The 16,799-nt window shown below is 37.2% G+C and overlaps 1 protein-coding gene across 1 annotated transcript in view; it reads left to right on the forward strand.

Annotated features, from left to right (window-relative positions):
- Window positions 1-16,799, forward strand: part of lrp1bb (low density lipoprotein receptor-related protein 1Bb) — a 491,998-nt gene that overhangs the window by 409,841 nt on the left and 65,358 nt on the right. Inside the window, exons 43-51 of the mRNA XM_052142560.1 lie at window positions 871-1,063; window positions 6,198-6,323; window positions 7,221-7,349; window positions 7,615-7,734; window positions 10,303-10,416; window positions 12,718-12,867; window positions 13,469-13,591; window positions 15,760-15,879; window positions 16,404-16,532. Coding sequence (XP_051998520.1) covers window positions 871-1,063; window positions 6,198-6,323; window positions 7,221-7,349; window positions 7,615-7,734; window positions 10,303-10,416; window positions 12,718-12,867; window positions 13,469-13,591; window positions 15,760-15,879; window positions 16,404-16,532 — 1,204 coding nt within the window. The remainder of the gene's footprint in view (window positions 1-870; window positions 1,064-6,197; window positions 6,324-7,220; window positions 7,350-7,614; window positions 7,735-10,302; window positions 10,417-12,717; window positions 12,868-13,468; window positions 13,592-15,759; window positions 15,880-16,403; window positions 16,533-16,799) is intronic.

A 16,799-nucleotide genomic window follows, 5' to 3' on the forward strand; every position in this document is an offset into this window, starting at 1 on the left:
TGCCATGAGACGGCGAAGAATAACTAATATCTGACATAATAAGGGGCCCGAATGCCCTCAAACCTGGAAGCGTCCATGCTCAAAACAGTTCTGGTGGATTGTGAAGAGCCACGGTGGATTAAACACTTCCGAATGTCAGGGGCTACGTTCAAAGAATTGTGTGGAAAGGTCTAAGCTTTCATTGAGACTGTCACATCAAGTTATCACACACTCATAACACATGCACGAATGGTCAAAACAAGTTATCATTTTGGGAATAAACTGTTTCCATCACCTTAATGCACATTTAACTAATGTGAATCCACCTCCTATTTATTTGAAGTGAATTTTGAGAGTTCATTTGCATATCAAGCGTTTTCTACAGTTTCCCCCATAAGTCCAAAAACATGCAGGTTAAGTGAATAGAAGACTCAAAATTGCCCCTTAGGTGTAAGTGAGTGTCCCCCAGTCGCTGCGGGTTGTGTCAGGAAGGGCATCTGCTGTAAAAACTGTGCCTAGTCAGATATGTGGATCACGGATGGTCCGCTGTGTGAACCCTAAAGGAAGCAGCTGAAAGAAGAAAAAGATTTGCATTTCAAGCGTTTCCATTCAGGATTTTTTAAGTGAAATTTCAAAATGTGCATAAAAACAGTTAGATGGAAACCCAGCTAATGTTGTTATGTCAGGCTTGACAGGATGTTTGGATACATAATATGTTTTTATAGCTTTTTCAATTGTTTTTTTATAGAAAATTAATAGGTTTTGGAAATAATTAAAGGGGGAATTACCACTTTGTATAAGTCTATCGGTACTTAAAACAAAAGCAAAGTCTCTCAGCATATCCTCTATATTTAATTGTGTGTAAGCTGATGTCTTTTTTTTTTTTGTTAGGTTATTGTAAGATCTGAACCTGGCACATTTTTTGCACTTGCTATCCATGGAAACTACATGTTTTGGTCTGACTGGACTCGGCGGGCTGTGCTACGGACCAACAAGTTCACTGGAGGAGACACTAAAGTTCTCAGAGCTGATATTCCTCACCAGCCAATGGGAATAATTGCAGTTGCCAAAGACACTAATAACTGTAAGTATTCCACAATGTTTTCATGTGGCATTCTGTGGCTTCTTGGATTTTTTTCTTCATAGGTCTACAGTGCCTATGTTCATGCATTGAATTCTTAGAGGAGCTTTCATTGGTGGTGGCTTCTTTAGACTTCTGAGGATGGTAGAATTGATAACTTAGAGTGCTCATATTTTGTAACCAAGAAAATAAAATTGGATACATAATTTAAAAAAGTGTTCTCGAATGCAGATGATGGCTCTGAACTGTCGCAAATGTGAAAAGTAGGACGGGACATCGGTTTTAGAGGCTCCCAATGGTTTCTGTTTGTGTGCCTGCTGTGAGGGGTTTCACCTCTCATTTGTGTAATCATGGCATATAATTGCAGCCTACTACACTTAGCCATCTACTTTATACAAAAATAACATTATCAGTCAGCAAAAGCAGGGAGAGAAGTGTTTATTCAAAGACAGGTTTCCAATCCAGTGCTGTTGTGATCAACACTTGCTATGATTACATGCAGCATAATAATCTCTTAAGCCTTGTGCGACCTTCGGGACATTTTTGTTTTTAACATTTTAGTTCCTATAATACACTCTGTACATAAAATTGTTACACTCAGGACCTTAAGGACAAAAATGTCCCCATTGAAACCCAATGCAATATTTGATCCCAGTGCCATTAAAAGCATAAAATCATGAAATTTACGATATTATGCTTTCATTCCGGAGCCCTGTCTTCAAAATGTATTATTTTTTTATATTTTGCCACCAGATTTTTCTTTTTATCTGACACTGCACAAAAAAAAATAATGTATCAAAATCAATGAGGTTGCTAATCATTGACATCCCAGACTGTGATTAACCCCCCCATTCCCTTAGCATTTAGTATATGCAAAATTATTAATTTGTGTGTTTTTTTTTTTATATTATTAATAAAAACAACAGTGGCATAATTTAAACAAATTGGCATTTAAAGGGTTAAAATCCTTAAAATTAATGAATATTTGGTAGTTATGATAAGGACTGATGAAGTTAAAAAAAAAAACTAATTGAAAGTGGAAAGTAATATTAATATATTATATTATTGTGTCAGTTTTTTGACATGGACATTTTTGTCCTCTAAGACAAAAATAACTTTTTTAAATTGATGCGCAATGGTTAATAATACAACTGCTAGCTTCATGCAAAGATGCAGTTAAAAAAGTAGATCTGATTGAGTTTCATCCAAATATAATTTCTATCCAATCATACATTCGCAGAGTAGCAAAAAAATCTCCTATTCACCAATCTTTGCTTCAAACTCGCATCCAGAGAGGTTTAGTTATTGAATAAGGAGGCTAATATGTTTACACCGACATAATTTCGGGATACTGATTCTAATTCTTGTTTTATAAATAAAGACAGCAACATGAAAAATATAGTTTTTTGTTATAGTATAAAAGCAAACAAGCCATTACACACTACGGTTTCATGATAAGTGCCTTAATTCACTTTCTCTGACAGAACTTACAAGCTTTTGTGGTAATGTTAATAATATTTATGAATAAATATTTTTATGGGATTGCAGTGTTTAGACGATACATTTAGAATCTGATTGAATTTAATTTGGATTGTATAAAATATATGCATGAAAACATAGACAATGTGTGAACTATATAAGATCAGAAGTCTCTTTGCTGTGCTTTATCTTGCACTATGTCAAGTTAACTTTGGTGTTGAAACTCATTTCCATATTCATGCTGAGTCATGGCACAATGAATTAGCAATGCAGAAGGCTCTCCATAGGTGTGGGTGCACTTTACACCCTCCAGAGGTGCAAATGTCTGAATTCATACCATCTCCTTCAAGTATGGTGGTGACTTAAAACTACAACTTAATATGAACACTAATAGATGGAAATGGTAGATACTCCAACACTTTATTGATCCGTCTGATTATATGCCCTTCTTTATTAGTGATAATCTAAAAGAAAATTATTGCTTTTCTTAAACATATATAGTGGGGTGCAAAAGAATGGTACCAGTAGTGAAAATGCACATTTTCTAATTCGATACAACATTTTTAATTACAAATGTTATTATCAGCATAAACATTTGAGTGAAAAGAATTAAAAGAAGAAGAAAAAAAATAAATGAACTGCAGAATAGCTTGGCATTTGATAAGTCCCCCATTTTCTTTAATGACAGAATGCATTCGAGCTGGCATGGACTCCACAAGTTTATGCAAAACTGGATGATCCATTTTATCCAGTATGATTTGAGAAATTTCCATAGAGTATCTTGTGTCTAAGTGTTTATCTTTTAAAGGCAGCAAGAAAATATGACCTTTCGCACAAAGAGTTAATATTGTCACACATTTGTTTACATTTGATTAGTGACCTGAAATGGTATAAAATTTCTAAAAGGGTTAGTTCACCCAAATATTTAAATTATCCCATAATTTACTCATCCTCAAGACGTACTAGGTGTATATGACTTTCTTCTTTCAGCCAAACACAATCTGAGTTATATTAAAAAATATCCTGGCACTTCCAAGCTTTATAATCGGAATGAATGGTACCTTAGATTTTGAAGCCTAAAAAAGCGCATCCATCCATCAAAAATGTATCTATACGGCACCAGGGTGTTAATAAAGGCCTTCTGAAGCAAAGCAATGCACTTGTTGTGAGAAAAATATCCATATTTATAACTTTATAAACTAGAATCACTGGCTTCCAGTAATGGCCGTCCGCGCATTCACAAGAGAGACGAGTTCCGGCGTATGACATAGGCGTAGCGTAAGCTCTGGTGAGAAGTGATGAACACAGAAGCTCAGAGGAAAGAGGAAGCCAGTGAACGCGCGGACGGCCATTACTGGTGAGTAAATTATGGGATAATTGTCATGTTTGGGTGAACTAACTCTTTAAAGGAATATTCCAGGCTCAATATAAGTTAAGCTCAATGGACATTTGTGGCATAATATTGATTATCACAAAAAATTATTTTGACTCATCTGTCCTTTTCTTAAAAAAAAAGCAAAAATTGAGGTTACAGTGAGGCACTTACAATGGAAAAATGAATTTTTTAGGGTTTAATGGCAGATATGAAAGCATATAATTTTATAAAAGCACTTACATACATTTTTTATTTGTATAAATTTAGTTTAATTTAAACAGTTTAGTTTGAAGTTTTTTAAATCATTATTTTTACAGTAATTTTAGGGCTTGTTGACATCAGTGGTGCCAGCAGCTGTATGGCTGCATGCACTGTGCATACAAAAAGCAGAAGATTTCATCAATCATGTGTCCATAATAAGAACTAGCGATGCCCAATTTGTAAATTAATAATTCTTTTGAGTTGGTTATTTTCAGTGAATTGTCCAAACGGGCTTACAAAACAGTCTGAATCAATTCGTGATTCAGTACAATTCGTTCAGAGCGCTCTCTTTCTGAATCATTTGGAGCGGTTTCTCGCACAGTAAAACAGTATTGGGGTATTTACGAATACGGTGCTGGATACAGTGTAAATTTACCTACAGTCAACTGAAACAAAGGGCTGTCTTTTGAAAGGTAACTTTATGAAACTTCAGCAGTGATGTGTCATGTGAACAAGGGGCTTTTCAAACCGAACGTGTTTTTGTATCCGCTTGCGCTGGTTTTCCATAGTTTTCCATGTAAACTAGATGGATGTCTTTTGGCAACTCTGTCATGTTTCACTGTTTTTAGCATGTCACTCTCACGGAAGAGCTGCATTTTTAGATGCTGTGTTAAAAAGAACTTCTTAAAATAAAAATGTGTCTCGAGACACCTGCGTTCTACTCTATTCATTGTGGTGCATTTTGCATTTTTTGCACGAGAACGTGTTTGTTCTGAACGGTTACTGGAAGAAATTATTTTGCCAATAGTTGCATGAATGCTGGTCATACTCGAGAAAAAATAAAATAAATACTTATCTCAAAGTCACCAGAATTTAATGCTTTTTTGTTTTTGCAAAATTAAAATGTTCCCCGGACCCCCCTAGATCTAAGGTTATATTGGGCAGATTTCTGTGCATACCCTCAGATGAAATCCTGCAGGTGCCCATGACATTACATCGTCATGGCAATGAAGTTGGCTATAACTTTACACAGAAAAGGTTATTAAGTGATTTTATTACATTAAATCATGTTTACACACTTATTGTCTTTAACATTTATGGATTGGCCCCATTAACTTCCATTGCAAGTGCCTCACTGGAACCCAGATTTGTGCTTTTTGTTTTATAAAAGGAGGAACAAGACAAAATAATTTTTGGTAATCAATATTATTATGCCACAAATGCTGATGCTTAACTTATATTGAGCCTGCTCAAAATTCAGTGTAAAGATGCAATAAGGGCCAGACTAAATTGTGCCTGCACTGACCCACCCCGGCCCCTAGTTTCAAATGCAGTTCTGATGCTGCTTTGTTTTTGTGTAAGTGAAATTCAGCATTAGAGCAGCCTTTAACTTTGTTGTTTTAGGATAGAGCATTTAGCATTTCATAATTTAAAGTTTCATATTTAAAAGTATAGTTTCACATTTGCATTCATTTCATATTTCTTTTATATTTTAAATGTCAATCTCATAACATTATTTATGCAGTTTTAATTGTTGTGTAAATGCATTTATGCCACCTCAGAACAGCATTAAATGGTCTGTGGGCATGCACCTACAGTAAATGCCACTTTAAATGCAGCTTCTATGCCACTTTTGCAGTGTAGCGATGTTATAATGCATATAATTTTGGACCCCACTCTATCTAGTGTAAATGGTCAGGGCGTCTATATACTTATAAAATGGAACTGCTCTAATTTACAAAATGGTAACATTTGTGCTATTCATAAGATTGCACTCAAGTTTTAACATTTTAATGTTTTTTTTGTTTACAAAATGCACTTTGAAGGAACTCCAGAGTGTTCTGTGAATAAGTCCCTGATGGACAACAGTATTTTAGTGTGTTTTATTAGTCAGCGTTTTATAATAAGCAAACCAGTTTTTACCGCAGAGTTTACGAGATACAGCACTTCAAAGACTTTCAAAAGACTTTTCGCTCAGTTGCTGTTTGCTTGTTGTTTAATTAATTAATTAATGTATTTATTTTTTCTATACCCAGAGCACTCATGTGCAGCAAGTGATGTTCCCATTACTCTGTTTCACAGGTGAGCTATCTCCATGCAGGGTTCTGAATGGTGGCTGTGGTGACCTGTGTCTCCTAACTCCAGAAGGCACAGTCAACTGCAGCTGCCGAGGAGAGCGAATTCTGCTCGATGACAACAGATGTGTGTGTAAGTGTCACCGTTGCATCCACAAGACTGTTCTTCAGGTTTTCAAGGAACATGGGTCCCTCCAAGCCAAGTTACGAAATTACAAGTTATTTGCTTTAGTTATTCCAGCATTTACAATATTGTAGTTCACAGTTGCTGTTAATGGGTATTGCTAAGGCAAGTAAACACTTTTACTCTTTTGTTTTTTACTCTATTGCTCATACTGCACCATTTCCAGTTGCTTTGTATTAAACGATACACTCAATAATACAATGTTAACAATAAACTGCAAAAAATGGAGTTTAGCAATATACTCTTTAAACAATAGCAATAAATAAGTACCAAAACACACTGTGGCTCATGGATACATACAGTACAGCCACAGTGCATATATATATTTTCCATTGGTCATACATATATGAATGACATCTCAAATACTGAATCTTGTTGAGAAGTGCGCTATTGCTTTCTAAGCAATCAGACTGAAAAAATCATATGGACTTGTATACAGTCTTGTATATAATCATATAGAACATATATAGGAACCAGAATGTTATAGAGACTTGGGAGTGAGCTTGTTTGATTTGAACCAGTTAGCAACCATCTAGTAAAGCCTTAGCAACCACTCAGAACACCCTAGCAACTGCATAGTAACATGCTAAAAACCTCTTAGAATACCTTAGCAATATGGAATAGTAATATGGACAAGCACCACTCTAAATAAAAAAAAAAATTATTTGATTGCCTTCTAAGTATTTGTATTTTCACATGAAAAAATGTATTATGTTATTTAGCCACACAGTTAATTTGAATTAATTTAATTTTGTTTGAATTAGTTTTGTTTGTGTTTGCAGAGGAAGAACACAAAATATGAGAGCTTTATTTTTTGATAACCTCCTTTTTTGTTTACCATCATAGCCAAAACGTCCCTGTGCAACATCCATACAGAGTTTGAGTGTGGAAATGGGGAGTGTGTAGACTATCAGCTAGCATGTGATGGAATTGCCCACTGCAAAGACAAGTCGGATGAGAAAATGCAATATTGTGGTAAGTAGCCGATCACAACCTTTTTCCGTATGTACTCTCCACTGCCATATCATGAAAGCAGTAACCACAAAGAATTGGTTTAATGTGGCAGTTCCATTCCCAGGGGCCTCAACCTAATAAAATGAGTCAGTTCTCCTTACAACTTTCAACCAGTAGAGCAAATGGGAATAAGCCCAGAGGACCAGAAAGAGTAAATAAAAGACAGTTTATATGAAGCTCTTTTATTTCTTTGCCCTGATGTAAAAGATTCTTTCTGTATCGCTAGACAACAGGAACTGCAGAAAGGGTCACCGTCCTTGCTACAACAGGCGTTGTGTGGCTAACAGTCGCTTTTGTGATGGAATTGATGACTGTGGAGACAACTCCGATGAAGCATTTTGTAACCGTGGGTATTCATTATATATATATATATATATATATATATATATATATATATATATATATATTTTGATATTTGTGATCTAGAATGGAAAATAAATATATTTGATTCTAGGCTATTTGTAGGTCAATTAAATATGCAAATTGGTGACATGTACAATTTTAACTCCTTTGTATAAAAGGTCAGACTTCCTTGCTTCCATTGAAGCACACCAGATGCTCTTTGGAACATTATCAATTCATGTGGGGATAACATGGATCACCAGGTTTTGCACAAACTTGTGGAGTCCATGCCAGCTCAAATGCATGCTTATCACTAAAGCAAACATCTAGGTTACCGATGTAACCTCCGTTCCCTGATGGAGGGAACGAGACGTTGTAATGAAAAAGCGACACTAGGGGTCTTTCTTGAGAGCCTTTTGCATCTCTGATCTATGAGAAAAGGCCAATGAGAAATTAGCAGACAGAATTTGCATGTCCCGCCCCCGGACATACAGGTATAAAGGGAGGGAAATGCGTCTGTTTCATTCAGGATTCTTCTGAGGAGCTGACAATAAGGTTTGGCCGCAACAGTGGCTCGGTTCAGCGACAGGGGGCGTGCGCCTCCTGCGGAGTGCTTGACGCTGGGGCTGCCCCACGCTGGAGGTGCAGCGGGGCATGATGTGAGATATGGCCTCTGTCTGATTTTTCACTGCTGAGAACTGCTGGGCGAAGTCCTCTACAGTGTCACCGAAAAGGCCAAACTGGGAGACAGGTGCGTTGAGGACGCGTGTTTTGTCCACTTCGCGTATCTCGACCATGTTCAGCCACAGATGTCGTTCATGAACCACGAGAGTGGCCATCGCCTGCCCGAGTGACCACGCTGTTACCTTCATGGCCCTGAGGGTGAGGTCGGTCGCTGAGCGCAGTTCCTGCAGCACGTCGAGATCAGGACTACCCAAGTGCAGATCTTTAAGAGCCTTGGCCTGGTAGAATTGCAGGAGGGCCATGGCATGCAGGGCAGAAGCGGCCTGTCCAGTGGCGCTTTAGGCTTTGGAGGTCAGTAAAAACATCATCCTACATGCCTTGGAGGGGAGCACAGGGCGACCCCGCCAGGTGGCAGCATTCTCGGGGCACAGGTGGATCGCAACCGCTCTGGCCACCTGGGGGACCGCCACGTACCCGTGGGCTGCTCTGCCGTTGAGGGTAGTGAGAGCAGAAGAGCGAGAGGCACTGTGATGGGTGAAGAAGGGTGTTCTCCACGAATTTGTCAGCTCATCATGTACTTCCGGGAAGAAAGGGACCGGGGGCACGGCTGTGAGAGGCACGCAAACCTGATGAACCAATCATCCAGCCGCGAAGGCTGTGGGGAGGACGGAGGGTTACAGTCTAGCCCAATGCTAACGACGGCCCGGGCAAGCTCATCCGGCTCGGGGGGCTCAAGAGGATAGTCAGGGTGGCCGTGAGGTGAGCCACTGTTGCCTCGAGCCCGGACGGAAGTCAACGAGCGTGTCGGGGGGCAGGTGGTTCGGCTGGGTCGTCCTCAATCCCGTGGGAAGGAGGAGCAACGCAGGGGGCGGCTGGAGTGGCCTTCTGAGGAAGGAAAGCTGCGACCGCAACGTTGCCATGGTCATATTCTCCACAAACGCTGCCTCGGTGTGATCGCTGCCCAGACACACGAGACAGCGCTTATGGCTGTCAGGAGTGGAGAGCACTCTACCGCATCCAGGAACTACACAGGGGCGGAAGGGCACCTTTAGAAAGCTGCATCCTGAAAAGGACGTTCAATGCCGCTGTGTATTGCTCTTTTAGAGAAAATACTCTTTTAATGAAAATGGATCTTTTACTAGCGCTGTCGAAGCACCCAGGGGCAAAGCTGCACTGCCATGCAGAGAAGGAGAAAGCCGCTGATGTGCGCCATAGATCCAACAGCATACGCTGGTCAGAGATGAGAGAAGAGGAAAACGAATTGGGACTTGCAGCTCGCTGCTCACACAACCTGTCGGCTCCGAAGAACATTTCTGAATGAAACAGACGCATTTCCCTCCCTTTATGTCCGGGGGCGGGACAGGCAAATTTTCTCATTGGCCTTTTCTCATTGATCAGAGATGCAAAAGGCTCTCAAGAGAGACCCCTAGTGTCGTTTCTTCGACACAACGTCGAAGTGAGCGACAGACGGGGAAAGGGTGACATGGTAAATACTGAGATTCTGTTCTTATTATTATTATTATTTTTTTTTTCAATTTACTTTTATGCTGGTAAAATAATTTTTACTGGAAAATAAAAAATATATATACAATTAGAAAAATGCTAAGTGGAAGCATTTGTTCCAGTGGTCTGCGACTTTAGAACCCCACTGTATGTCTAATGATATTATTATTTTGACTTAAAAATATACATAAATTTCACTTGAAGTTATTTATTTGCTGTCTTTTAAAGAAAATAGGAAACTAGTTTGGAAGACTGTGTTATAATCATTAAATTGCAGTTCATATCAAGCCAATATCAACACAATATTTCATTAATTTAGGTATGTCCAGATGTTTTAATCCCTTGTCTCTTTGCTCTCAGTCTAAATGAAGTGTCTCTGTTCCAGATGTCACATGTGCTGCGTCTGAGTCATCTTGTCAAGATGGAACTTGCATACCAATATCCTCCTGGTGCAACCAGGTCATCGACTGCGCTGATGCCTCCGATGAAAAGAACTGCAGTAAGACAGTGATGCCCACTTTCTTTCTATTCTACCACGGTCTTAAAGAGATAGTTCACCAAATAAATTGTTTACCCTCACATTGTTCCAAACCCCTATGACTTTCTTTGTTTTGTGGAACACAAAATGAGATGTTAAGCAGGTTATCCTCAATCACCATCCACTTCATTGTATGGAAATGAGATGAGTTCACAGTGAATGGTTAGTGAGGATATCATTCTGCCTAACATCATCTATTGTGTTCCACTGAAGAACGGAAGTCATGCAGGCTTGGAACAACATGTTTAGTGAATGATTACAGAATTTTCATTTTATGGTGAAATATCTCTTTAACAAATCAGTTTATTATATACTGCAAATATAATCTATTCCTAGAAAGCATAGCAGCTGTAACAATAAACGCTTTTTGTAATATTGTATTGTTCATGAATCTTTACAGCCCTACAGTGAAACATGCTGAGGCAGTAGTCAAATAATCAAAACCAGCTTTCCTTATAACATTGCAACTTATGTTCTTAAAATCATCTTAGCTACTGCTGCTCGTTATTTTAAGATGGGGTATTGCCTGTTTCCAAAACCAGTACGTAGATCGCTCATTATAATGTAGAACTTTAAGGGCTAGTTCACCCAAAAATAATTTTATTCAGATTCAAAAATAAAACGATTTTCCGGTTCGAATCCCTCGCTAAAGAGCCTGCACTGGAATTTAGGTATTTTTTTATTGTTAAATATTTAGTTAAATGCTTATGTTAACATGTTATTGACTCTGTTAAATTCTGTAGATTAGGCGAATAATAATAAAGTATGGCAAGTTACAAAAATTATTCTAGTTTTTTTCTCATTTTTTTATTGTTTATTCATTCAAAAACCCTCATTGTTTTGTATGAAACCCATTTAATCCCAAATTATTACCAGCTAAGTGGGCACATGTATTTTACTTCTTGAATAGACAATGAAACAAAATTTATGTTTTTTTCTTTTGTATTATTTCTTTTGTTTGTGCAAGTATGAGATTTATTCTTGGTCACTGTTTTAACCGGTGGGAAACTACTGAGTTAAATGGTGCATATGTTGCTCAACAGAACCCAATAGAAAATGTCAAACAATAAAGTAAAATATGTATTTATTTATTTTATCTTTATCTATATTTTCAATTGTGGGAGAAAAGGAAATGTTAAACCAATAATAAAAGCATTTTTCTTAAATTTGTATTTGTTTATCACAACAATACTTAAAAAAATCAGTTGCCTATTCAAAATGAGGCTCTGTTTTCCCACTTGTCACAGTTGTGACCACTTACATGATTTCTTGTCTTGTGATTATGATTTACATGAGCCAGAACAATCTTATTAATAAATCAATAATAGACCTACACAGTATATGTACAAAATATGGTAGTTATATGTGTATAAAGATAGATTTTACTTGCTTCCTTTTATGTAGCTTTGACAGACATCATCTTTCAGAGGGACACAGTGAAATTAAATGGCTCTGGTCATGTGACTATTTTTAACATAAGTGTAAAAATGTTCACATCAATGAAGATGGTCTGCACTGTCACTGTCAAGGAATTTTCTCTGATAATTGAAAAGACTGTTTTTATACCCTTCAAATTCAAATTTTACTAAATTGTGGTCTTAATTGTAATCGGTTTTGATAATCATATATTTAAATAGGTACCTCAATGAAGTCAGCTTATTTTTATTTTTTTAGGAGCTTGTAATGTAACAATTCTGTTTTCAAATGAGTAGCTTAACTACTTTATTATAAGTTTCAAAGTAGCTTGCCCAACACTATTATACCAATCTAGATAACATTGTTGCTATGTTATTAAAATATTTGATTATAGGGTTTTATCTGCATGGATGGATCACATGGGTTGGAATCAGTGTCGGAAATTCACTTTAAATAATTTTTATAAATTTTTAATTAAGGTGCAATAGATCAGAATGCACAACACGGCGAACCTTGAGGCGGATGGGCTACAATAAAGACCACGTAGGGCAATTTATTAGGACAATAGTGTTCCTAATAAAGTGCTCAGTGATTGTGAAACACACAATGTGCCATTATTGTTTATGTAAAATACTTCAGTTGAATCAATTGTTAATAAAAAGAGGAATTCACTACAGGATTTTTTTTATTTTGCCACCACATTTCACATATCTCACATATCTGGGGTATTTTTGTCACTTTCGGTGTTATCTTTGCTCCATGCCCTTGTTAATTTATGAAGCTGGTTGAAATCATTTGTATCTGTCTCTTTCTCATGTCTCTATCGTGTATTTTCTTTTTCTGCAGATCACTCTGATTGTGCAGACTTTTATAGAATGGGAGTGGCTGAAAAGGCCTTCATCAGTTGCAATACCACCTCACTATGCCTTCACCCTTCCTGGCTCTGTGATGGAGCTAACGACTGTGGAGATTATGCAGACGAGAAGAACTGCCAGGGTAACGCTCAGTATATCTCTCAGTTTGTGTTCGTTTTGCATCTTGAAGAAGCCAACTTTCATTAAAATCTAATTAATTTTGTAGAAACACTGTTTACAAAGGGTGTAATGAAGTGGATACAAGTCCCTGTCTTTTTCTCCATGTCTGAAGAGCCTCAAAAGGTTCTGAAGGCGGATGAAAAATGATCAATGATTGTCAGACTTTTGAAGAGCAGATATTTAAACATTTTCGCAGACTGCAACTCCCTTCAAAACCGTTGATGAAAAGGTGGTTCGCAAATTAGTCTTGGCAGGTTTCGGCTTATTACTCATTAGTGTGTCAGTGGTTTCAAATAGAAAGGAAATGTGGAATTTATATGAATAGACCTGTTTGAATGGAGATATACTTTTAATGAAGCAAAAGCACTTTTAAACCCTGATAGTTCCATAGAGAATTATCAAGATTTCATCTGCCTAGAAGCAGTTTTTAGTGAGGGAATAATGATCAAAAAATTTTTTAAAAACACTAGAGCAAATTATCACTACTCTAAGCAAATTTTGGACTTATTACGCTCTCCATAATCAAACACTTATTTTCTGCACTCTGTGTCTGGCTGCCTCAGTCTCCCACGGGCAGAAATGTGCGGAAGGCCACTTTGCTTGCCCCAGCGGAAACTGCATCTCCAGCGTGTGGCTGTGTGATGGGCAGAAGGATTGTGAGGACGGTGCAGATGAGTTCCAGTGCGGTAAGCATGGCTGGTATTAGCCTCCCATTGCTTTCATTCAGCTTGATTTCTCATGTGGAGCGAGAGATTACAGCCCACCTCTTGAGATGGGCTTTGACTACAGAAACCAATTCGGCTGCTAATACAGAAGTCAAGAGAAGCATTTTCAGGTGATAAAAATGATTTCAATGTGTACTTGTGCCCTTGGAGGTTTGTGTGTAGGTAAATAACCTCAGATACCCTCAGTCATATTTAGTTCACTAAAAGATTGTATCAAATCTTAGATGGATGGATGGATTTTATACATTTATGTAAGACTGCATTGCACCATAGATTGTAGTACTTTTATTTTAAGCCACCTACATAGTAAAGTGTTATGTCTACTTAATCTGACTTTTAAAATGACTTTTGTTGGTTTAACCGAATGTATTTAGCTTGAGCCAATATTTTTGACTTGAATAAAAATAGTTTATTTTTTTTTAGGTTACCTGACAAACATTTTTGCAGTGTACATACTTTACCTGATATGACATTCTCTTGTACAGATTTTTAATTGAAATAATGTTTTTCTTCATAGCTTGTCATAAATTCTTTACTCTCTGTCAGCACTTTGAAGAGAAATAGGATATGTGCAGATATCGCCAGAGAGCATCAGGCAGTCAAGAAGAATCATGGGAATTTGAGACCAATCTATCCTGCTGTGACCCTTAATTTCATTCTCCGTGGTGTAACCCCAGGTGTAGACCACTCTGACTCTTTGCAGGCAGGGTCTGACTAGAATAGAATCTAAAGGGGAAAAAAATAATACATGGCTTAGTGATACACTGTGTGCCATCTCCTTTTTCATCTGCCTTTATGCTATCACATTTGCACAATCACAGGCTTATTATAGTATATAATTATATTTGCATGTAAATATATTACATAAGATCCACACTGTATTCTTATGTCAGAATATGCAAACATATGAAAAAACATCTGTGAAATATATAGCATTTCACAATCATTAAAACCCCTGTATAGGTTGAATAGGATATGTTTCTTTCTTGAGCTGATAAATGTCCTATTGGAAGTTCGGGAGTGATTTTAAATAGCCAATATCCTTTAGTTTGCCTCAAAGCCGTAAGCCAAGATATCAGAGGATGCCTGTAAATACTGTACATTTTAAACGTGTACTGTATATCTGCTAGATGTGTATTTTGTCAACTAAGGATTACAGTAGCATATAGATGACCTCAAAGCAAACAGACATGGATTAAATGCTACAAAACACTTTTAATAATTTTTTTTCAGCACAAAGTATACAGAGGATGATGTGTCTTGTCACTGGCCTCACTGTTTTAATTAATCCAGCTATCCAGTCGCTAAACACTTCCACAGTAAACTCCACGAAGGTGCAATTTATGTAGTTTAATCATGAAAAGTGTGAAACTACAAAGAAGAGAAAATACACAAGCATGCATTTCACAAATTAGATAAATCATCAAAATGAGCACACTCAAACACACAAGGCAAATAACCAACAACAATACAGTTGTAAACAGCGTTAATACTTTGTAAACCTGAGTAGAAAAAAGTAACAAACATGCTGAATTAAATGCTACATTACATAGCACAACAATAAAAGTACACATAATGCTCACTAAACAAAATCAAACAGTCACTTACAGATATTGCATTGCAAAGAGCTTTGATAGGCAAGATGAAGCTGGATGTCGGCAACCACATGGAGCACCTTGCACAACTCAAGCACAGAAGAAATATGGCCTACTTCCTCTTTTAAACAGGAAGCCATAGGAAAACTAAGGAAAATTCAAAAATAAGTATCAAAATAAAAGTCCTTGTTTAAACGAAGTTTAAAGTCCAGCACTTGTCTGCTAGAACTTTATGGTTGTGATGGATGACAAAAATAAATAAATAAAAAGCAAAAAATATATACAGTATATATATTCTGCTTTAGTGCCACATCACATAAAATCAATTTTGAGACATGCTTTTTTTGCAAAATATTAGCATGCTACTCAGTTTTGTCATTGCTGTTTGTGTTTTTATACATAAGTGTAATTCATAGGTCCACAGCCAAGATAATGTTGAATTTAGAAATGAAAAACAACCATGTAAGAGGTAAATCATGCTTGTTGTTTTTCTAAGCACTATGATTTGTGACTCTCCATTTCTTTTGTTGATAGACTCCTCCTGTCTGTGGAACCAGTTTGCCTGTTCCAAGAACAAGTGCATAGCAAAGCAGTGGCTCTGTGATGGTGAAGATGACTGTGGAGATAGTGTGGATGAGAGTGTGGATCTTTGCGGTATGCATAATGACCTCTCCTTTCATTCCTCACAACTGTAAATGTTCTGCTATTTAACCTTTTTCCTGCCACAGTGGCAGCATTTTAAAAGATTTGAAAATGTAGTTGAATGCAGGCTAAATAAGAAGCAAGTATTATAAATTGGGCAATTATCTATCTATCTATATATATATATATACACACACACACATATATAAAAAATAATAATTATTTTATAATACATTAATAAATGTTTGCAGTAAACATTTGTATAATTGGATTGTAATTAAATGTCAGCAAGATATTTATGGCATTGCCTTGTGCCTAATAATGGCAAATGCAATTAAAAAGAAGAAAAAAAATACTTAGCAGAAGTTGAAAAGCAACACTCAACTTCTAAATGTATGTGCTATACATATGTTTGAATGGTTTTCTGAGTGGTCTCAAGATGTTCAAATGTGCAGTGAGCTAATTTCTATGAGTAATTTATAATGAATAGCCCTGAGCAACAATTAATGATGCATTGCTAACATAATTTTTTCCAGGCTCTGTGACCTGTGCCCCAGGGTTATTCAGTTGTCCAGGTTCGTACGCCTGTGTTCCGAAGCGCTGGTTGTGTGATGGGGAGAGAGACTGCCCTGATGGGAGCGATGAGCTTGCGGCGGCTGGCTGTGGTAAATATTCTCATTGATCTGTTTAAAATGTCTTCTGCATGTCAATATGCTATCGATGAAAGTTCCCTTTAAGAGTTGCTCTAGCAGCCATATTGGGCATTCTTTATAATTTGATATGTGCTAAGGCCAGGATTTAAAAATCTAATGACATCCAAAGAATAAGATATACTTAACCACAGGCACTGCAGTTGTAATTCTTGTTGTAATATCTTTGTGAAGTCCAGACACTCATAGAGATGAGTGGGGCTGATATGAACAGTATCCTAA

Source organism: Xyrauchen texanus, chromosome 14 (genome assembly GCF_025860055.1).
Source record: "Xyrauchen texanus isolate HMW12.3.18 chromosome 14, RBS_HiC_50CHRs, whole genome shotgun sequence".
In the NCBI taxonomy this organism is placed as follows: Eukaryota; Metazoa; Chordata; class Actinopteri; order Cypriniformes; family Catostomidae; genus Xyrauchen; species Xyrauchen texanus.